Source organism: Delphinapterus leucas, chromosome X, assembly GCF_059928025.1.
Source record: "Delphinapterus leucas isolate spDelLeu-1000000601 "Yukka" chromosome X, BTC_Dleu_Yukka2, whole genome shotgun sequence".
NCBI classification, from domain to species: Eukaryota; Metazoa; Chordata; class Mammalia; order Artiodactyla; family Monodontidae; genus Delphinapterus; species Delphinapterus leucas.
In genome coordinates, this window is record NC_143150.1 from 2,600,285 (window position 1) to 2,622,999 (window position 22,715).

The window sequence follows — 22,715 nt, forward strand, 5'->3', positions numbered from 1 at the left end:
ATTCAGTGGTTCGGTGTACCAGCACAGCATTCACTGCACTGAGTGAAAGAACTTTAAGAATGGAATTTAGTACTCAGTTGTTTGATTCCATTTAGGTCATGAATATTTTCAGAAAAAGTCCTACGGGGAATTCTCATTTTGTAAGATTTTCCAGAAGGAAAATCTCCAAAGTTGTATACAACTCTGTCTTTGATAAATCATCTCTGATCCTGAAATAATAAAGAATTGAAGGTATGAAGAAAAGAATCAAGTTTTAGAGAAAAACGAGGCTCTCAAAACGAGGGATGGGGGTTGATGTGTGGGGGGGTGGTAGTTAAAGGGTACAGCGTTTCTTTTTGAGCTGACAAAATGTACTAAAATTAACTGGTGATGGTTTTGAACATCATCATATTGTACACTTCAAATGGGTGAATTGTATCATATGTGAGTCGTATCTCAATAAAGCTGTTAAAGAAAATAAACAGAAGGCTAGAAACAAAACAAAACAAAACAATTTGGTCTCAACTAAAACAAACGTCAAACCAGACTTTACAAAATGCTTAAATTGCTAAAAAATTTCAAGGAAATCTTGTCACAAGAACTGCTATAGATGCCGACAGTTTTCAGTGACTAAAGACAATGGGTTTTTGAGATTTGACCAAACTGTTAATCCTAGGTTCTGTTGACTTAAAAAATGTGCAAAGTGAGAGTTGCGAGTTAAGTTTTATTTGAGGCAAAATGAGGGCTGCAGCCCGGGAGACAGCGTTTCAGATAACTCTGAGAAACTGCTCCAAAGGAGGCGAGGGGAGGAGCCAGGATATATAGGAGTTTTGCAATGAAGAGCAGGTAATTGGGAACATCAAAAAATTATTGTTAAATAAAGAAAACCAGATATCTCAAGGTAAGGAATTTAGTGCTTTTCTATGTCTGGGAAGATGCAAGAGTCTGGGCTCACTGAAATCATTCCTTTGATATGCACCTCAGCTATCTGGGGCCAGTATCCTATATTTTCACATCCCAAGTTTCCTCAGGGCTCACCGCAGGGAGTGGCTGCAGTCTGATGGCTGCTAGATGGCAGGTATTCTTTTCAGCCCTGAGTTTCCTCAGGGCTCACCAGCTCACTTTGGAGGGCTGCAATCGTTGGTGACTGTGACATCCTTTGTTTCTTGATATGGCAGGAAATATTCCATTTATAACCATTCCATTTATCAGTACAAACTTCCTTGTGGAAAACATACTACTGAAACCTTTCTTCTCAAATCCTCGAAAAGCATGAGGTCACGCTGAGGCAAGTGCACAGCACAGGGACCCAATGAACCAGTCACAGGCAACTGAGAGCATGGGTCCTGAAAGTCGGAGGATGAAAGCGTGTAACGAAGTTGGAATAACAGTTACATTTGGAGAAAATTGCAGAATTATTGAATCTCACAAGTTCATTCTCTGATGGCGAGATTTGGGACTTGGCCTTGGCCATCTTCCGTGCCAGCTTGGTGCTGTGAGGCTTCTAGAGGTTCAGGGTCAGCAGTCCCCACCCCCAACAATTCAGCACCTCCCATTCAGCTTCCCAGAGCGCAGGCGTCTCCCGGTCTGGGGGGTGGGGCTTCTGAGTCAAGGCTGAGGCTGCATCCATTCCCATCCTCCGGGCACGTGCCACTCACCCGTCATCTCCAACCAGACTTTGAAGTGGCTGTCCTGGAACGAAGCTGAGTCTGGCCAGGCTTCCTGCTCCCTGACGTGCCTGGGGCTCTGGCACCCACCCCGGCTCCCCCGGGGCCCTCCTTCCCTTCCCGAGGGTTCTGGGCCGCACCTCGCCCCATCTCCCCAGTCTGTAAAGGGGGCCATCGGCGCCCGGCTCCGGGGGTGGGTGCGGGCGGAGGAGGCGCCCCGGGGGGTGGGGCGTAGGGGGTCGCCCTGCCCCCCAGCTCCCCAGGCCCTGTCTGGCGGCCGCCGTCCGCCCGCTGCCCTGCCCCCACCTGCACGCGCCGCAGAATCCTCCGAGCGCACCAGTCCCCCAGCTCCGCGTAGCTGCCCGCCAGCTTGTCGTCGGCCTCCCCGAGCTGCTCCACCAGGCTGAGCAGCATCATGGGCACCGCCATGGACTCCGCGGCCGGGACCCCAGGGAGCTGGGGCCGGCCCAGCCCAGAGGGGTTCTCCCGCACCCGGTGCACGATCTGATCCATCATCTCCACCGCTTCGCTCTGGGGAGGGATGAGGGGAGGCCCAGGCTGAGCTGCATCATGGGCGCCTCCATGGACTCCGAGGCCGGGGCCCCAGACAGGAAGGTCTTTGTGATGTAAAATCAACAGGACCTGAGGCTGGAGGGAGGGTGATTCATTTGCTAATACTATGCGCTTGTGTTTGGCTCTGCAGTGTTTTTTTTTTTAATTTATTTTTTAATTTTTAACCCAAGTGCAACCGGTATCCACTAAACTGCACAAATCCTAGGAGCCCAGCTTTGTGAACTTGGGTCCCATTTGTGGTAGCATTTTGGTTATGGGTCTGTCTTGCTGTAAGTGCTCTGTCCCCGGGGCAGGGGTTACGTCATTCTCTTTTGGACTTGGAAAACAGAAGGTCCCCAATAAATGCTTGTTGAATGATGGTCAGAAAAGGGGTGAGGGGTGAGAGAGCACAGGGTTTTTTCTAAGCTGTCTTGCCTGAAAAAATTTGGGGGCCATATTTTTATTATATATTTTAAAATATTTTAATTAAAGCAGTAATATGTGCTCAGTGGGAAAAAGGTCAAGCAGTTCACCAAAGTATAAGTCAAACTCATAAATGCATGAATCCAAGAAACGCCCAAGTCCCCTCACCTCCATTAATGGTGGGCAGGGCAGCCTTGCCCACGAGTTTCTCTCTTCTTCTTTCTTCTTTCTCTCATCACCAGTGTGACAGTTTCAGTCCAGTCCTGCTGGACCACCTCAGACTCACATCAACGGTGCACTTCAGTGTGAGGCTAGTGGCAGCCCAGCAGTCAGTCTTTTGAATGGAATGCATTTTAGCCCAGTGTTCCGATGATGACCTGGGCCAGCGGGGCTGGCACCCAGCAGATGCTCAGCATCTCTTGGAGGAGCTGGTGAGGGTGGACCTCGATACAGCTCTGGAAGCTTCAGCCTAGTGGGCTAGGAGACTATTGGGAGTATTCCGCATTTTAGCAGAAGTATCCCCTTTCTACTTACATGCTGGCTATGGACTGCATTGTCTGTGTGTCCCCCCCCCCAACTCATACATTGAAATCCTAACCCTCAATGTGATGGGATTAATAGGTGAGGCCTTTAGAGGGCTTTTAGTTCATAAGGATGGAGCCCCATGAATGGAATTAGTGCCCTTATAAAAGAGACCGCAGAAAGCTCCCCCACCCTTTCCACCACAGGAGGACACAGCTAAATGACAGCCATCTATGAATCAGGAAGCAGGTCCTCGCTGGATACTAGCTCTGCCAGCACCACGGTCTTGGACTTCCCATTGTCCAGAACTGTGAGCAATAAATGTCTGTTGTTTAAAAGCTACCCAGTTTATGGTATTTTTGTTATAGCAGCCTGAATGGACTGTGGCCCCTCCCAGGTGGTCTGTGAGCTGGGCAGAAGTGGGCTGGGGCAGAGGGCCGTGGGTGGGAGCCTCCTTAGCAATGAGGGAGGCTCAGACGCTGGCCCATGAGGTGGGGGGTCTGGGGACTGTGAACTCTCAGGTAAGCAAAAGACTTCCGGGGGCCCTCAGAGGAGGGTGGTGTTGAGAGAAGCCCTGGAGGTCCACAAGGCCCCAAGAGAAAAGCCCCAGGCTGTCCCCCCTCCCCTGGGCCCATTATTAGCTATTCAAGTGGACCTGTGGCCTTGACTTTTACACAGGGAAGTTTGCCAGAACAGAGCTTGCACGTGTTTTAAGGAAAACTCGGTGAAACTCTTAGTAGCAAGCACATCATGAAACCGGCAAAGCAAACGAATGGTTCTTTCCAAACTGGGCTGCGGGTGGGGCAGGGCGGCATCACGCCACCTGCTTAGAAGCTGCATTTGGGTAGAAGAATATTTGACAGCGTGGTGAGGATGGGACCACGGGGGAAAGATGACATAGGCCTTGCCTGGGCTCCGCCAGGGAGACTGGGTTGGTGGGTGGAGTCACGCACCTTTCCAAGACGTGGCTTCCTCTTGTTGGAGCACATCGTGGCCCAGAAGGGCCCAACCCAAGCACTTCCTGGAGCCCACTTTACACTTGGCCTTCCAGGATGGGGCAGCTGACTCCATGGCCGATCTCTGTTTGTTTGCATTTGCGAGGGTCAGGAAGCCAGCAGCCTGTCCTTGTCACCTGCCTTTTCTGAGGCTATGGACACTAGAGAGAAGGCCAGCCACTGGCCACCAAGAAGACTGACCTCCCCACTCCCACGCGGCCCAGAGAGGCTGGCCAATTCTCAAGTCCCAGAAGCCACTTCTGTCACCCCATTCCTGATTCCTAGGGGAGAAGCTCAGGGTCAAGCCGGTTTTCTGCTTCCACTTGGAATTCAGACCCAGGGGAGAGCTCCAGCTGGAGTGGAGGGAGGCAACTGGCTGAATGACAGGCCCCTTCTGCCAAGGGAGAGCTTAAACTTCCAGGAAAACCAGCCTTCTCTCTCAGGGCACCCGCTTTCCCCTCTAGGCATCCAACAGGCAGTTGCAGAGGCTGCTGGGGGGGAGGGGGCAAGACAGGGGCGGAACTCCAGAGCGTGGAGAAAAGAGGAAGGGAAGAACTGATAAACCAAGCTTTGACGAAATAAGTCAAGGAAGGCCAATGCCATTGAACATATATTTATTGAAATCTACTCGATGCAAGGCACTGTGCTAGATCTGGAAGGGGAATCAGACATGAAGGGTCACCCCTGTCTTCTAAGAGCTCACAATCTAATGCGTCGGGGAGGGTGGGGAGGGAGAAGCTCTAGTGCAAAGCCGATTATAGTAAGTGCCATAAAATAGACAAGTTAAGGAGGCTGGGGAGGAATGAGAAAACAGTGCCAACAACCAAAATACGAGCTGGGGCAGGACACAGCTGTTCTCAGATCTGCAAGTAATGCTGAAGGCCATTTTTGTTTAAAGAGACCATTTCTACTCTTGAAAATAAACACCCAACTGATGCAAGGAGAACTACACAACGTAAGTATACTAGTCATACAGAAGTTAGCAATTCCCCAATCTGACGGGTTTGCTACAAGTAGCGAGACACTTCCAAAATAAAGAACAGGGTGGGCGGTGACTTAAACTCATTTCCTGGGGCAAACATGGGGTCAGTACAGGAACAGTGCCCAGACAGAAAAGCATTGGTCAAACTCACTGAGACTAGGAGGCATAGATTTGCACCCACCCTAGCAAACAGAATACAGTAGCACATTTAAAACAGGTGTTTACGACAGTCGGGTGGGCCTTGGGCCAGGAACGAGGGCCAGGTAGGACATGAGGAAAGCGAGCCGTGTTATTCTTCTCAGGAAGCAGCCACACGGGACAATGCAATTGCTCTTGACAGACTGCAAAAAGCAGAGACCCACTCAAGCTGGCCTAGGTCAAGGGAGTCTATGGCAGGGACACAAGTGGACCGGTGAGGGCAGTTGCCAGAGATCCCGGAAGGTAACCCAGTCAGGCCTCCCTTGCAGTGCTGGGGTTGAGGCTGCTCTGGGGGTGCCCAGCCGGAGCCCATAGATCTTCAAGCTGGTGCTGCCCATGGGGGCAACTCCTCTAAATCCCAGGTGGCTCCCTCTTTCTTCCAGCACCAGCTAGAAACTTCTCTCTCAGTTTCCTTGTTTGTACTTCCCAGTTGGAGAACCTGAAAGGTCTGGTCCACGTCTCCAGCGCTGTGGACCGGTTGCTGCCTTTGAGTCAGGTGCTCAGTTCTGGTTGAATTAATGTGGCCTAGACGGGGTGGGGGCCACATGGCACACAATGGGGCTGGAGCCCCAGGCACGTGGAATGCAACCCCACGCGAGAGAGACTGACGCCCACCGTAACCGGGTGGGGCTCAGTCTGGAATGACACAACTAATGGGTATGACACAACTAATCCACACGGTTAATCTTATTTAGCAGCAAAAGTGGTAAACAGTTACCAGCAAGTATTCAAAACTCTAATAAAAGCCATGGAGGGTTTCTTTCAGAATATAAGAAAAGGGCCTATTTCGAAGGAGAGCCAGCATTCTGTATAACCCACCTGCTCTCCATTTGCCTTGCAAAAGGAATACGTGTGATTAGAAAGAAAAATGAAATGAGGTAGATACACAAATGCATAGACAAGCACACACGACAGCAAGTCTGATCACGTTTTGCATCTGACGTTAGCAGTAGACCTAGAGAGTCCAAGGAAATCCACCCCCCAGGGACCAGAGGCAAACACTTGAACTCGGTGCAACTACAGGACACACATTAAAGCCACAGAGAGCACGGACTTCACCTGCAAACAGAGTGACGGAAAAGACGTGTTCACTCTGGCAGACGGCCTGTTCAAGAGGAAATCATAGAACCAAGAGTGGAACAAAGGAAAGGAGGGCATGACGGGATGCCAAGATGCCATGCCCTGGCTGGGGACAAGTGCAGCGGTGATGGCGACGCTAAGTTCTGAGTTAATACTGCATCTGGATCCTTCATAAAACCCGGGCAAGACATGGCAAGGTACTTCCAGGTTAAGGTGCCAGACTTGCCCCACCGTGGGCGCCAACACTCCTTTTACCAAATAACAGGTGTAGCAAATACATCATAACAGCTTGAAAAGAGAAAACTCATGAGAGAAGGAAGCAGTGATTGCACACACAGATTCACAACTACTGCAAGAACTGAGGCCCCCAGAGCAGAAAGAATCACTACGCAACAAGTGCTGTCAGCTTCTCTCCAGCCCGGGGGGTCAGGATGGAGACGTCACAGAGAGCCACTGGCGTGGCCTGGGGGCCATTCCAGAGTACCTTCTGGCTAAGGTCACAAGGGTCACTGTGGGACCCTGCTTCCCAGCCTCTACCCCAGGCACAGCTGCTGGGAAGTCACACTACAGCCCCGGTGAGGCCAGCTTCTACCTGTGGGCTCTGCGGGCCACTGGAGGAGCCAGGTTCCTGGCCAGCCCTTGCTGCTGAAAGTGACAGGCCAGCCCCAGGATGACCAACTTCTACTTTTATGCCACGTGGGCCGTCGTCAGAAGGGCATCGTTGCCCTCCAAACCCTTGTTGTACTGCCCCTCCTGGGCAAGGCTGTTACAAGTCACAGCCCAGGCCTGGTGTGGCCATCAGTGGGGCACGGTTCGTCTCCGAGCCTTTGCTCTGTCGCCCCTCTTAGGTGTGGCTGCAGGAGGTGACGTCAGAACACATGGGTGAATTTCCCCCTAGTTGCGAAAAGCAGAAGCCACTAAACCGACCTCTTTCTAGTTCCAGAATCACTCGCTAGGAGGATGCCATCCACGTGACAGTGTCAGTCGGGTAAGTCTTCTTGTGTTTTAGATGTCTCTTGGGTGGATCTGCTGCTCAGGCACTGAATCCACGCTCAGCATGGCCAAGGCTCCCAGGAGCTGGAAGGTTGGCCAGCTGCTGCCAAGACCAAGTTCGGACCACCCCGTTGATCTAGGTGAGGCCCAGCCCTGCTGCCGAAGGTTAGGGCTATACTGAGGAACAGTCAGAGTGTTCTGGCCAATCCGAGATGGAAATTCCTCTCGAGTGCCTGAGTGGCCGGGTTGGATAGTCAAGTACCGCCCACAGACATGCAGAGTCTGCATCTTGGATGAGGAGTGAGCCTGTGTCTCCGGCCCATTTCCATCCAGCCTGCCCACCTGGAGCATCCACCTTTTGGTGGGGCAGGGTTTTCAACTTTTCGTTTGTAATTCAAATTCTAGAAGAAAATGTCATCATCTCTAACTACTGAAGCAATGGAAGTTAAGACTTAACTGACAACAGTGAATGTTTGGATACGTAAAAATCAAAAGCTTGCACAGCAAAAATGTAATAAAACTGCTACAAAGAGCAAAGCAATAAAACTGGAAAAGAGATCATCACAATCGATACAGAAATAACTGCTGTATAAAGTCAATATATCCAAAGGTAACTTGGTAACTGGTCAAAGGAGATGAACGTACTCTGCATGCACGGAAACGGAAACAGTATTTTAAGTCATCACGTGAGAGAAAGAAGATGAGACTAGGAGTCAGGAGGCCTGGGTCCATCCTCAGTTTGGGTACTAATGAGTCACAGAACAACAGCAATAGCCACGGTGATGATGGCAGATGACTTCACTGAGTGTGAACCTCCACGCCAGGCACGGCATCGCAGTCGTTGCGATAACCTTAGGAGGTAGTCCTGTGATCATCCCCATTTTACAGAGGTGGAAACGGAGGATTGGAGAAGTACCATCTAGGCCCCATATGCGAGGCTATCGTTCCCGAAAGGAAGGCGTCACCTTACACACTAGTCTTCAGCTAGTTTTGGATATGCCTGGGAGTCACCAGATTGAATTGGTTTAAGAAAAAAGGACACAAAAGAAATTTAACTCAGATTTAGTACTTCTTCTTAAGAGTATGACCTCACAATGACAAGTCTTCGATGCTTTAAAAAAGCCTTTTAAAGGTCATTAAAAAAAAGGAAAACCTTAAGTGGTTGCATTGTACAGCTACAGAATAAATTAAAAAACGACAGCAATCATTCTAATGTTACATGAACCTGTACTTATGGCTTGGGAGGCGGTTTCTAGTGAGACCCTTGTGCAGGGATTGTCACAGTGCTATGTGGCACATAGCTCGGATGGATGGAAGTCATTGGATGTGTGCTTTGAAAATGATGACTCCAAAGGGCCTCTGAGGTTGGTGAAGACGGTGAGGTTAGAAATGCATACGAGGAATTAGGATAAAATGATCTCATGGAGTGGAGCTAGGGAGAAAAGGAATCTTTTCTAAATTAATATATTATTCTATATGATATGTGATTTACAATATGTATGTAGAACTAAATTAATAAATTAAATATTATAAGACATTTGATTATTCTATTTACAACCCTAGAAATTTACAAATTCAAGTAGGCCAAAAAAGTTTGGGGCGATCGATCTCAGTTTCCTTGAAGGGGGAGCTTGCAGGAGAGGACCAAGCATCCTGAGCTCCACCCCCACGTCCGCGGTTCTCTTCTCTCGTTCTCCAATTCAAGGCCTGTGCATTTAAATACCTCGAAGGTACTCGATTCCAGCTGAACCAGCCAAAACTCAATCAAAATGGTAGAAGCTACTCTCGATAGGCAAGATGGGAAACACAAACACTTATAAATTGCTGGTGGCAGTATAAATTGGTTTCAACCTTTCTGAAGAGAAAATATATAAGCGCTACAAAACTGTTCATCTCCTTTGACTCTGCCCTCCCCCTCTAGGGCCCCGGGCCCCGAGGGAATCCGCTGCCGGCCACGGGGCCGCGGGCCTTCCCTACTCGCGGTGGGTCGGTTGATGCTTCTGCAGCGCTGACCGCCGCTTGAACACGCGGCCACACTCGCTGCCCTCGCAGCGTCTTGCTCCGCTGTGGGTCCTCCGATGGCGACTCAGGCCGGAGCTCCGGCGGAAGGCCTTCCCGCATTTGTCGCACTCGTAGGGTTTCAGTCCGCTGTGGATGCGCCGGTGTTTGATCAGGTCGGAGGGCCCCCGGAAGGCCTTGCCGCAGTCGCCACACGCGTAGGGCCGCTCCCCGGTGTGGATGCGCTGGTGCTCCAGGAGGCTGGAGCTCTGCCGGAAGGCCTTCCCGCACTGGCTGCACTCGTACGGCTTCTCGCCCGTGTGGATCCGCCGATGCTTCGTGAGCTCTGAGCTCCGCCGGAAGAGCTTGCCGCAGTGCGGGCAGCCGTAGGGCTTGGCCCCGCTGTGGATGCGCTGGTGCTCGGCCAGGCCGTTGACCCCTCGGAAGGACTTGCCGCAGTCGTCGCAGTCGAAGGGCAGGTGGCCGGTGTGCATCCGCTGGTGCTTGAGAAACTCCTGGCGATCCAGGAAATCCCTGCTACACGTCTTGCAGGCAAAGGGTTTCTCCGAAGTGTGCTGCTTCTGATGGCGAAAGAGGTGGGTGTTGACTTTGAAGGAGCGGCCGCATTCCTCGCAGTCAAAGGGCTTCTCGCGGCTGTGGACGCGCAGGTGCTGACTGAGGCCCGCGTTCTTCTTGAACCTTTTCCCACATTCTTCACACTCGAAGGGCTTCGCCTCCCTCTCCATTTGCTCCCTCTTCTCCACGGCCTCGTCAAGGGCCCGGCTGGGGCCCGGCCGTGGCTCTGCCGCCACGTGGCTCTTCCGGTGCTCGTTGAACTCAGACACCCCGCGAAAAGCCTGCCCGCAATCGCCGCACGCCCAGCCCTTTTCCTCACTGTGAATTCGCTGGTGCTGCACGAGGAGGACCTTAAGCCGAAAGGCATCCCCACACTCTTTACATGCAAAATGATGTTCTACAGGTAGATTCTGGGGGCTCCCTCCCCTCCCCTCAGAGTCCCCGTTCTGTTTGACCTCAGGGCTGTGCTCGCTGGCCGTCGGGGAGCTCGTGGACGCCATCTCCTGTGACCGGGCGACTTCACCCATCCTCGGCGGCTGGGTCACCCAGATGCTTTCTGAAATGAAAACCACAAGACACTGCACTCTGAGACAGCTGCCGAGCATCGGGCCTGGGGGCCACTGGGGCAGGATGGTGGCTCCCCACCCAGCTGGAAACAAGCGCGGGAGATGGAAGGGGCATAAGGGCCCGATTGCTGGATGCTCCCCGTCAAGGTGACTGAGGGGCAGGCACGCCACTCCCACCCCAAGGGCTCACCTGGGCCTCCCCAGTGATGCCCTGACATTTCTTCAGGTTCCTTTTTTACTCACCTGAATGCTCAGCTCGGCCCACGCGAGGGGATGGGTCTGACTTGCACCAGGTGAGAGACCAAGTCAGGATTCAAAACAGGAACTCCTGCTTGCGGAAAAGGAAACAAGCTATGGCAGCATCCAGAGATGACATCAGGATCGAGTAGGAATGGCTCAGGGCCTTTGAAGGGGAGAGCCTTTCAATCCCCAAAGGCTGGGTTGGCTGTTCCCTTAGGCAAGTCATTCCTCCATTTAAAACGCCTTTCCCAACAGTCGGCTCCTTCCAGGGGCTGTGGATGAAGCAAGCTCTGGGCCCATCTGGGTACCAGTTTGTCTTCCTGAGGAGCTGGTCCTCCCTTTCCCCCATCCGCCCTCCTCAAGGTCTGCACATTGAACTTGGGGTTCTTCCACAACTGTCAAAGCTGACCCCTGGCAGTCTCTCCTCCGAAGAAGCCTCCCCACCTCACCACGTGCAGCCCCTGATGGTGCAAAGGAGCTTGCTACGTCAACCTCTCTCAACGGTAAACTACGGTAAAGTTGCCATGAAATTTATATAACTTGTGGGTTAAAAAAGTATTTAATTAGGTGGCATAGGAAGGGTGGGAGGGAGGGAGATGCAAGAGGGAAGAGATATGGGAACATACGTATATGCATAGCTGATTCACTTTGTTATAAAGCAGAAACTAACACACCATTGTGAAGCAATTATACTCCAATAAAGATGGTAAAAAAAGTATTTAATGATAGCGGCTAGTTTGTTCTAATTTCTTTCCCAATGAAAGGCTGAGGGGGCTTCTTTCCATGCCATTAGGAGTTGGGAGGGACACCTGCTACTTTGAGATGTCGGGTGTAGCAGACCCTCTGTATTTCCTCACAGCCCATTCCCAGGGAGCATAAGCCCCTGGAAGGTGAGCTTGTGTAATGCTATGCCAGGTGCCCCTTATCCTACTCCCAGCTTCGTAGGACCATGAAGCTGGTGGCAAAGCTTGTGGAAGGGCTGGGGGCATCCTTACCCACAGAGGTCACATTCCTTCAATATGCCAGTGTCCTCTGCTCAGGATCTAGCCTCAGCCACTCCCTTTGAGGAGGTACTGTGCCACGTCACCAAATGTCACCGGATCCTGAAAGAATTCCCAGGGATAATCTGTCCTTCCATCCACTCTAGAATGAGGCAAGGGCAGTGCCACTAACCCCAGGGATGAGAGGTGAGAGTCCGAACTGAGCGTGCATTGCTAACATGGAAATATAACTACAGGCCTCAAGAAGTGCTAGAAAGAGAACCTGACCACGTACCAAGAGACCTGGGCCGTGGCCCTGGCTCCCACTGTCCTCCCAAGGGACTTCAGTTCAATCACTTTCCTGGATTGAAACGCAGCTCCCCCATCAGTACGATGGGAATTACAAGCCCAGCAGGCAACCATTCCTTGGCAGACTCCGGGGAGAGAAGCAGAGAGAGGGAGGGAAGGCAGCAGCTGGGGTTCAGGCCCTGCTGTGTGTCATGCTAGGGCAAGAGGCAGAGTCCAAGGCCAGAATCAGGGAGCAGTGACAGATTCCCAAGCCAGGCTGAAGGAAGCACGGCTCACCTGGGCCTCCAGCACCCCAAGGGGGCCTGCCAGGACTTGCTTTCCCAGGAAGCCATCTTGTGGAAGGGCAAGACCCTGTGGGGCAGGCAGAGCTAAGGAAAGTGCAAAGGGCCGCGAGTGACAGCGGCCCTGCCTCTGGGTCCCGTGGGATGGGACCGGTGATTTCCTTTGCCCCTGTTTTAAATTTTCTTGAGTCTTCTCTTGCACAGAGGCTGAATGACAAGCCAGAGCACGGATATACCTAACAAAATGCATCCCAAACAGTGGGGAAAGTAGGCTGGCAGAGAACTGATACAGGCAGGCCAGAGGGAACCCACACAAGACAAATGAATGTTAGCCCAGGCACAGGCAGGAGAAGACAGACTCAGACCAAGAGCCAGTGGCAGGGAGACTGGCTCTCAGAGACAGGTCGGCCACAGGCCTCCTAGCAGTAGGCCTTGTAGAGTTCAATGCTCACACTGCACAGGAAGGAAGCATCCCCAAAAGAACATCAGAAGAAATAACTAGGAAGTGAGAGATCCTTCTCAACTTTGTAGGGGCAACAAAAAACCAGACTGGGCTACTGGAGGGAAGAGACATAACAGAGCAGGAGTCAGGGCTTCCTGACTAGCAGTAAGGTCCTCTAAAGGCCACACTCCACCCCACCGAAACAGTTCACCAGGTGACAGCTTGCAGACAAGAATGTTTCTGTGATATATTTGACAAAATGAAAAGTTGAACAAAATACCTGGAAAAAGACACCTCCAAAAAAAACAAAAGATCTTCAAAGACAAAGTTGCTAAATAAAGGATCTGAACCACATGTGTAAGTTGCCTTTGTCGTTTGGATCCCACCACAGGTGTACATGCATCGCAGGCCTCCCACTTCAGTGAGTTCACAGAAACAGGAACACAGTTTCTATTCTGATGTCAGGTCAATTCGGTTCACAGTTATATGAAAAGGAAGCATTTTTACACTAGCTCAAAGAGTACAGAACCCAGATACTCCAGAAATACTTTTACATAAAATTAGATGTTATATTAAAAGGGTTGGACAGAGACTTCCATTTCTGGCCATGATGGAGTAACAAGGAACAGATTTAATGTCAGGCCATAAATAAGTAGAAAACTGGACAGAATAGATGTGAAACAACAGTGTTTAGATATTGGACAGCAGGCAGCACAGGACCATGATCCTTGAGAGAAGAGAAACAGATGAGGTGAGCTTTATCAGTGGCCCAGACCTCTTCCTGGAGGCAATTTCCAGATTGAGAGTATAGGGAAGGGGACCCTAGGCAGAGCTTCGTGGCTTTATTATCAACACAGACCAGCGTTCAGGGAAGCTGAGGCAGAACAGAGTTCCAGAAAGGAGGGAGCTATACAGAAAAAAAGAGCTCCAAAAAATCTGTACAAGGCTCCCCTTTAGTCTTTCTTAACTACTAAGCCATGCATGCATAGAGGAAACTCCCGAAGACTAGGAAAAGAATGACCAGGAAGCTGTAAGTTCAACAATTCCTAGGGCACACAAAGGTAGGGAGATGTTCAGGGTCTAACCAACCAGAGCAGGGACTCCTCAGTGATCACGTGGGGTAGTCAGTAGAGAATCAGAGGGGCCATACCTTAGTAGTAGGACTGATCTGTTCCCTGGAGCCACAGCTACCCTGGATCTGCTCTAGAAAAACTTGAAAGTAGGCCTTGAAGGGATGAAACTATTCCACAAACAACTACCTCCCAAAACAAAGTCCAACAATTTTCACAGTGAAACAACAAAATCCAGACACTCAACAACATAATCTCTACAATGTTCAACATCCAATAAAAAATTAAGTAAATGTCAAGAAGCAGGAAAATGTGACTCATGGAAAGGAAAATAATGTCAATAGAAACACTCAGAAATGATCACTGACGGAACTCACAGGCAAGGATAACAGCTAGTTTAACAATGTGTAAGTATTTAAAGAAAAACAGGAACACAATGAAAGAAATGGATGATATAAACAAGAACCAAATGGAACTTACTGAGGTAAAAACTGTAATATTTAAAATGAAAATTTCATTGGATGTGCTTAACAGCAGATTAGACACAGCCCTCTCCTCCCTAAAAAATTAGAAAATTTGAAGACACAGCAATGGCAATTATCCCAAATTTAGATCAGAAAGAAAAACATATTTAAAAAACAGAGTCTCAGTGACTTGAGGATAACAGGAAGTGGTCTAACGCATATGTAACTGGAATCTGAGAAGATGAGGAAAAGGAGGAGGGGGATAAAAGTATTATTGAAGAAATAATGGTTAAAATGTATTGTTTTCTAAATTTGATGAAACCTAGATCCAAGAAGCCCAATTACCCCCTAGCAAGTCTAAACAAACAAACAAAAAACAAAACGAAAAAAAACCCCAACAACCCCACACATGTACACTAAGACACATCATAATCATTGCTGAAAACTAGTGATAAAGAGAAAATCTTAAAGCAGCCAGAGGGAAAAAAAGATGTTGTATACAGGGGAGCAAAGATAAGAATAGCTGCTAACTTCTTATGAGAAAATGTGCAAGCCAGAAAACAACTGAATGACATTTTTAAAGTGCTAAAGGAAAAAAAAAACATGTCAACCGAGACTTCTATATTCAGGGAAGTATCCTTCAAAAATAAAGGCAAAATAAAAACTTTTTTAGACAGAGAAAAGCTGAAAGAATCTGTTACCAGCAGACCTGTACTACAAGATATATTAAAGAAAGTTCTTCAGGTGAAGGGAAATGATACCAGATGGAAACTTGGATCACAAAGGAATGAAGAACATCAAGAATGTAAATATGTGCAGAAATATAAACACTTTTACCTCCTCTCATTTTTAAATCTTTAAGAGATAACTGAACATTTAAAGCAAAAATAATAAGGTAGTGCAGGGTTTATAACATATGTAGAAATAAAATGTACAACTGTGTGCTTTACAAAGCCCTCCAAGACTCTGATGCATGCCAGTAGTGGAGATAAAATACAGTTCTAAAAAATAATCCAAAAGAAGAAAGGTAAAAAACACAAAGGAAAAAGAACATATGGGGCAAATGGAAATAAATACCAAGAGGCAAATTTAAACACAACCATATGGATAGTTAAATTAAATATAAATGGACTAAACACACCAGTTAATAGGCAGAGATCATCAGATTGTATTTTTTTTTAAAAAAATGAGACTCAACTATATGCTGTCAACAAGAAACTTTAAATATAAAGAGTTTAAATGTAAAGACAGAGATAGGTTAAAAGTAAAAGGATGGAAAACAATATACTATAACCAACAGGAAGAGTCTCAATAACCCCAACGTCATAAAAACACGAGGGAGACCTTTCTGAAGAATCCTACAACTCAGAGCAGGAAGAAAACTGGAAAGCTTAAGTATAAAATCAATTGGTGGTAAGAGACAAGAAAAAAACCAGAAAACATTTAAAAAGTAAATGAAAATGAAAAAAAAATCAACAGGTGGCCAATGCAGAATGACACATAGCAGATTACAAAAATTTGAATCCTCCTTCAAAGAAGATTATAGACAGACAGTAACTGTTTATTAAAAAAATCCAAAGAGGGTAGGAGAAGGGAAGAGAATGGTATATATTTATGCTTTAGGAGAAAAAAGGAATAAACTGAGGGTGACTCACAGTGAATGAGCACATCGAGACTGCAGTGTGCACCACCCTGGGGTAGAGTCCAGGTCTAGAAAGGTCTTCTGCTTTCTGTTTCTGTAATGAATTGTTAGTAACCAAACTGCATTTCTTTGATAATCAGAAAGGAACAACAATTTAAAAAGATTTCAGTTGACTCTGGATAAGAAAGACGCTCAGCATGTGAGAGGACAGGGCTAATGCCAAGGAGGCAACACGGAACTGCCCCTGAAGCTGGGCAACATCCCGAGGTGCCCACACAGGTAAGGCAGGCACAGAGGACCGGGGCTGGCGGGAATATGTGGGCAGTCCTAGAAAGCTTAGAGGCAGGTCCATGAGGTTGTCACTTCCTGGGATCATCCCCCCAAGCTATCAGAACCATGACAGGTGTGAGCAGAAGGCCTTCTTTGGCCCCAGTGTCCACGGAAACTCTATTTCCATCTTTAAGTAGCTGGCAGCACAGGTGCTCCCCAGTGTGTGAGGGAAGCGCCAGGTGCCCAGCAGCCAAGCCCTCTGTATCCCACTGTCACCTAGGCAGGGCACCCTCGGAGCAGTTGGATTCTTCCTGTTATACATTTGATGTCTGGTTTGACTTTGGCTTCCAATACAAAATGAAATGGTCATAGATTACGTATACAATTCATTCTAAAAAATTCACTTCCAATTGACATTGAGGTTTTGTTGCCGAGTAGAATGGAGAGGAGAGCATCTCACCTTCACCTCCTGAGGAAGATGGTCTGTTACAAGCCTCATCTCACCACCCTCCGGCCAGAGACCTAAGGCCTTAACCCCCTCCAAGTCCCTGGCTGAGCCCACCAGACCCATATCCTGCACCCCATGTCTCAATCATTCCTTCCAGACCCTCGGCCTTCATCCAGTCAGAGACATGCCCAGGCAATATCCCTGAGGGCCTCTGAACCTGCCTCAGGTGGCTCCTGCGAAGAATTCGGGCCTCATTCAAGTGTCACCTCCTCCAAATGACTTCACTCTCCAGCCGCATCACGGTTTACTTATAACACTTTTCACTACCTAAAACGTATCCTCCGAAATTGCTTGTTTTTACCTGATTCTCCCCGGGGGAAACGTCACCTGTGACAGGACAGGGCGCTTCTCTTTCTTGGTCACCCCCGAACCCCCAGCAACTGCAGCAGCTCCTAACACTCAGCGGGCGTGTGAGGACCTGGGGGGGGAGGGGGGTGTCAAATGCATCAGACTTCCATTAACGGAGCACCTACTGCGCGTTTGGCGCTGTGCTTCTCCCTTCACATAATGTAACCATCGCCACCTATAGTCATTCCCGCCTCCATCTGACAGAGAAGGAAGACACGGATCTGAGAGGTGAACTAACTTGCCTGAGGTCTAGCTCCCAAGATTTGAGACATTTCAAACCACACCAGAAAAGAGAGAAGTAATATGCCACCAGGTAATATCTAACACCAGGCCTTATCCAAAGGCCAGGCGGCCACTGAGTGTCCTTGAAGCCTAATGGTGCGTATGGGTTTAGGGGACTGGCTTTAAATCCTCCCATGAACATGCCATCACAGACCCTCCCTGCGCAATAGATACACATGTCATTCTCTCTCTCGCTCACAGTTTTTCCAAGCCACCCATGTTTAATTGAGCAGGTCCTCCCAAAGTGTTCCCATTTAATTGAGCGGATCCCACCAAAGTGTTTTCACTTAATTGGCATGATTAACTGTCGAAGTCCTGGAGCCTCAACCCCCAAGTGAATTGTTAATTATCCTTTAATTCCTGTGTAGCAACAGGACTGGCCCTTCCTGTACCAGGCTTGCCCAGGGGACTTAACCCAAGTGCACTTCAGATCACTACCCACAGTGACAGAACCCATGGACACACAGAGAACATTTCGAAGGTGCTCATAAAAACGGGAGGGAAAAAGTGAGCCCTGCTTTCACAAAAGGAAGCTAAACTCTGCACAATGAACAAGGTATATCGGGTAAAAGCTTTATGAGACGCAAAGGAAGATCATTAAAAAAGATAATACGCATTAATCCCACTGCAGTTAAAAGTAAAATCATCATCAATCCTGAAAACAATCTGATAATTCAGAAGCCGGATTGCCCAACTGCTCCACTTTAAAATGGTGGGACTAATCTGGAAAAGAAACTGCACTGTGACAAAAGTGACACATACAGCTGTCTACTGCCTTCCAAAAGTGGACCTTGGGAGATCAAGGTCAAAGCAATTCCAGGCACAATATGAAAACCACTGTAGTGCACCCGATGGATACAGAGGGTGATCCTGACCTTGAATGTGAGGCACTTTCACTCACCGTGGAAAAGCATGCCCCGAATCTTGTAAGTGCACTTCTTCACCCAACCGGTAGAAAGACTATGGGAAAACCAATCTCTGCCTCTTAATATAAATATTATCTTCCTTCTTTAAGTGGGATCTGAAGTATATAGTCTAACGACTATATGCTCCCAGAGAGTGAAGGCCCTATCAAAGTTGACTGCGGATTCCACTCTGGACCTAGCCAAGTGCCACAGACACTGCAGCTGCTTCACAGACACATTTCTGAAAAATCATGCTTCCTAAAACATGAGAGTTCACGTGAGTGAACAAATGTTCCTGAAATGTGCTTTAGATGGCAATGTAAATTTTAACCAACTTATTTAAATCCAATTTTCCATATTGAATCAGAAACATTGAGAACCAAACCAATCATTTCACTTTGACTTGAAAGAACAGAAGTTAACAGCTGAACCCAGTGGAGACAAAAGCCAACAGTTGTCACAAAAAAATAGTGAATTAGGTGTATTCTGGTCACCTTTGAGCTCGGGACCCCTCCTTAGGATGTCTCGCTACTAGGAAAGTTCACTTCTGAGCCTAAAAGATCAGTGTTAGCCTAATTCCATGGCACAAGTAGCCAAGCAACCTCCTCAGCAGGTGCCATCCTTCCCTGGGCAGCGGGGGCAGGGGAGAGGGAGCAAGGCCACCCAAACGAGATCAATCTGGCAGCTTCCAGAAACTTCAAAGGGGTGCCAGAAACACCTGGACTCCCTGGAGCATCTAGATAAGGACCTGAAACAGAATGTCCTCAGGCCCCAGAAGACAACAGGTGTCTCATGGTGTTCATTTCAGTTCTGGGCCAGAGCAAAAATGCCCTGGAGGGAATCTTTATAGGTCACACGAGAGACTGCACTCTCGATCATCTAATTCAGATGGGTGCCTTCAGCTCCCTCTCCCACCCCTAACCCTAACCCTAAATCATCCTATTAATTACCTAGATTCAAAATTCTCCTTACTGGATATCTGTTCTCTCTTGAGTTGTGTTGTTTAGATCGAGAGAACTATCTCTGGGCAAAGATGGTTCAACGACACTGGCATATATAAAAATATAAGTGCTTCCAGAATCGAAAACAATACTTCTCACCATCTTGCGTCCCCGTGGGGTCTTCTAACAGCATGGCCAGCTTTAAGGCCAGCAGACATGGTCTATAAACATCCAGACTTGCCCCAAAGAGAGATGCAGGGATGGCATCATGTCTCAGAACAATTCTGAGCGATTAGTCAGGCAGGTAAGATCCCACCTGTTGGACTGAAATAATTTGGGGGTGACAGAAGCAGACTTGGGTACTCCTTCCGGGAACATGTCTTTTTGGGTCATGAGTGCTCAACCAAAGGACAGGCTGTGAGACTGAACACACTGCTGAGCCCCCAATCCACCTGAGTCAGGCAAGCCTGGGATCCTAAGCCGAGCCCCTGGGCTGGAGCTGGGCTTAGCCTTCAGCAGCTCTCAACCCGTCCCGCCAGGATGTGGCTGCAAAGGCCCCATTTGGGCCCACCCTGTACTGTGCAAATGCACTGCTACTAGAAGTGAATCCTAAAGGGCCAAAAGAGACTGTGTTTCACCAGGAAAGTCTGTTTCTCTTGGGATGTTTGTGTCTGTGTGTGCCTTTTTCTGTGTGCGTGGGTGGGAGGCATCTGTCTCCGTCTTCCCCGTTTTCCTGTCTCTCTGCCTGGGCACCTGTCTCTCTCTGTTTAGGTTTCCATTTTCTTTGCCTTCTATAAAAAGCCAGAAGGTAGACCAGAAGGGGATTTTGTAGTGTCTGTTGTACTTAATTGAGGGAAGGTTTATGTTCCCATTTCCCCAAGAAGACGCATGCTCTCTTACTGAAAATCAAAATAAATTTTAAGTATAGCTTCGTTTAAGTCACACTGCCCAGGATATGAACGATTCTAAATGGGGGTGGGGGAATGCTGTGCAAATCCCAAGGGGCCCTGGGCAGTTGGGGAGCCCAGGCAGGTCAGGGCCAGGGTTGGATGGGTGGGTTAGAACCCTGGCCTGGGGTTTCCTAAGAACTCAAGGGACAGAGTAGCTGGTGTAGGTGGGGATGAGAAATCTGCATTTTCAACCAGCACTCAGGAAACTGGGATGCTGATCTGTGCCTGGTTAGCACTGGGCCCGTCTAGAATCTGGAGGTTTCCTCACCTCCAGGGCTCATCAGACAGGACTCTGGCCCATGAGCCTCCTGAATGGGATCCCACTCTCTGTGCTGACTGTCAGATTTCTGGGAAGAGAATTCACAGTTTCTAGTGATTTTCTAAGGGGTCTCCTCACCCAAAGAAGGCTGAAAATCACTGTTCGATAGGATTCTAAATGTAGATCCTAAGACATTTGGGGGGAATGGATTGGACTGTGTCAGGCACTGTGCAAGCTGCTTCTACTTAAAGGCCCAGGGCAGGAGGGAGGATGGGGGATGGGGTGAGGCAGCATTAGTACCCAGAGGGGGTGCTGTTCTAGCAATCCCATCTGAAATCCTTTGGTAAAAGAAAAATGTCGGGTCTGAGGTTGAAGAGGAAATATTTCACTGACCAAGGAGACTGAAGGGGGCTGGTGGCCCCCAGCTGGGCCAACGTTGGCTGGAGGGTGTCAGTTGGAACAGGGTGGGACCTCCGGGAAGAGGGCCAGGATTCTGGCGGGGTTGGTGTTTGAAAGGGACCATGGGCTTCGGGCAGCAGGCGGCTGTGTGGGGGGAGGATGGAAAAAGACATGTAATTAATCACCCAAATATAGACTAGAGGAGGCAGCAAAGGAGTTTAAGGCGGGGGGCACTGGAGCGGGTGATGGTGGCCCCAGAAGGGCGACAGAAAAAGCACTGTTCAGATCGAGGGCCTTGAGCTCGTTTTCACCCAGCAAGGGCTGCCCCTCCCCCTCCTTCACAGCATTTGGGCTCTAGGCTGCCCCCCCATCCTCCCCGACAAGCTGACGCTCGACCCCCACCCAAAAGGAAAGGAGAGACTCCTCCAGCAGGAAGTCCCCAGTACACCTACCCCGCGTCTCCGACTGCTGTTCAGCCCCTCCCCCAGACTGGGGAAAAGCCCTTTAACATCCCCCAACGCCCCCTCCCACTTGGCCTCCTCTGCACTTGGGGTGGGGGCCCCCTCTTCCCATAGCGACCGGTTCCCATCCCTTAGCGTCACCCCAAAAGCAGCGTAGGCCTCAGCACGTCCAGCGATTCCCGCCCCTAACCGTCGCCCCCTGTCCGCCGCGGGAAGGCCTTCGGCCTCTTCGTACCCGCCATCCCGGACCCATCTCCCGCTCCACCTGGCCCCAGGGCCGAGCAGCTTCCCGCGGGAACAGAGACGCCCCCCAACAAAGCTTGGCCGACCCCTGCCCCCCCACCGCACACTTTCTGGAACACTCACCCCAGTCCTGCACACTCTCCTGGGCCGTCCCCTGCACATCCTCCCGAGGCCCAAACGATCACCCGGGACCTGCACATTCATCCGCGACTCCCAGCACATCCTCTGGCGGCCCGCGCGCTCATCCCGGCCCCGCACACCCTCCCGGGCTCCGCACACCCTCCCGGGCTCCGCGCACATCCTCTTGTGGCCCGCACGCTCACCTCGGCCCAGCGGCTGCCAACGCGCGGTCCTCGGCGGAGCGGCGCTGGCGCGGCCCAGGCCCGGCGTGGCAGGAAGCGCCACGGAGCCGCCAGCACCCGGCTGAGCCCAGCAGCCCCACGGCGCGTTTCCGGAGCCGCGGGCGCCGCCGTGGGTAGTGGGAGAGCGAGGCCCCACCCTGGCTCCGGCCCCGCCCGGCCCGCCGGTCTCGATTGGCCCAGAGAGGGGGCGGGGGCTGGAAGGGGGCGCGGCCGAGCCCGGGGTGGGTGGGTCAGGCCAGACCCCAGGGGAGCTGCGCGGTGGGGCCAGGTGCTCGGGTGGAGGCGGGAGGAGTAAAATGAATGTACTAATGAATGAATGAATGAACTAGCGAATGAACCAACAAGCCCACGAAGGAGGGAACGAAGGAATAGAGAGGACCCCTCCCCCTTGGGCGCCTTTAGGACGGGAATATGGGTGGGGGGATGAGAACGGAGGGCGACGCAGAGCAAAGCCAGCCCCCACTGGAGGGGTCAAAGCGCCTCGCTCAGTCACGGAAGGTGTGAGCTCTCGCCGTGCCAGGCACTGAGAATACAGCTGTGAGCAAAACCAGGCTGCATCCCTGCCCTCAGGGGGCGCGCATTTGGCGCCCAAGAGCTCCTGTGAGTATGTGTTTGTGTGTGGGTGTGTGTGTGCGCGCGCGCCCGCGTGCTCGGGTAAAGGTGGAGGGGAAAGTCACTTGAGTTAATTTCAAAATGGCAGGTCATACTAAGAAGAGAAAAGAACAGGATTCTTGGATAGGGGGTGCTGCAAGTAGTGACAGCCACTTCCAGAGGAATTTCTGCCAGTCAACAAAGATCTAGGAAGCTGCTGCACCCTGCAGTGTGCTA

The 22,715-nt window shown here is 50.1% G+C and overlaps 1 protein-coding gene across 2 annotated transcripts; it reads right to left on the reverse strand.

The window, feature by feature from the left end:
• Nucleotides 1-4,719: 4,719 nt before the first annotated feature.
• On the reverse strand, nucleotides 4,720-21,988 carry ZNF275 (zinc finger protein 275). 2 transcript variants are annotated; one of them, XM_022565937.3, is made up of 4 exons: nucleotides 21,849-21,988; nucleotides 20,816-20,965; nucleotides 10,775-10,859; nucleotides 4,720-10,521 (listed from the first exon to the last, which is right to left on the reverse strand). In XM_022565937.3, the coding sequence occupies exon 4, from the start codon at nucleotides 10,490-10,492 to the stop codon at nucleotides 9,365-9,367; it is 1,128 nt and encodes a 375-aa protein (XP_022421645.1). In that variant the 5' UTR covers nucleotides 10,493-10,521; nucleotides 10,775-10,859; nucleotides 20,816-20,965; nucleotides 21,849-21,988; the 3' UTR covers nucleotides 4,720-9,364. The 2 variants fall into 2 exon arrangements, with proteins under 2 accessions (XP_022421645.1, XP_089760116.1); XM_089903990.1 differs by having other exon boundaries at nucleotides 10,775-20,965.
• Between the last annotated feature and the right edge of the window lie 727 nt (nucleotides 21,989-22,715).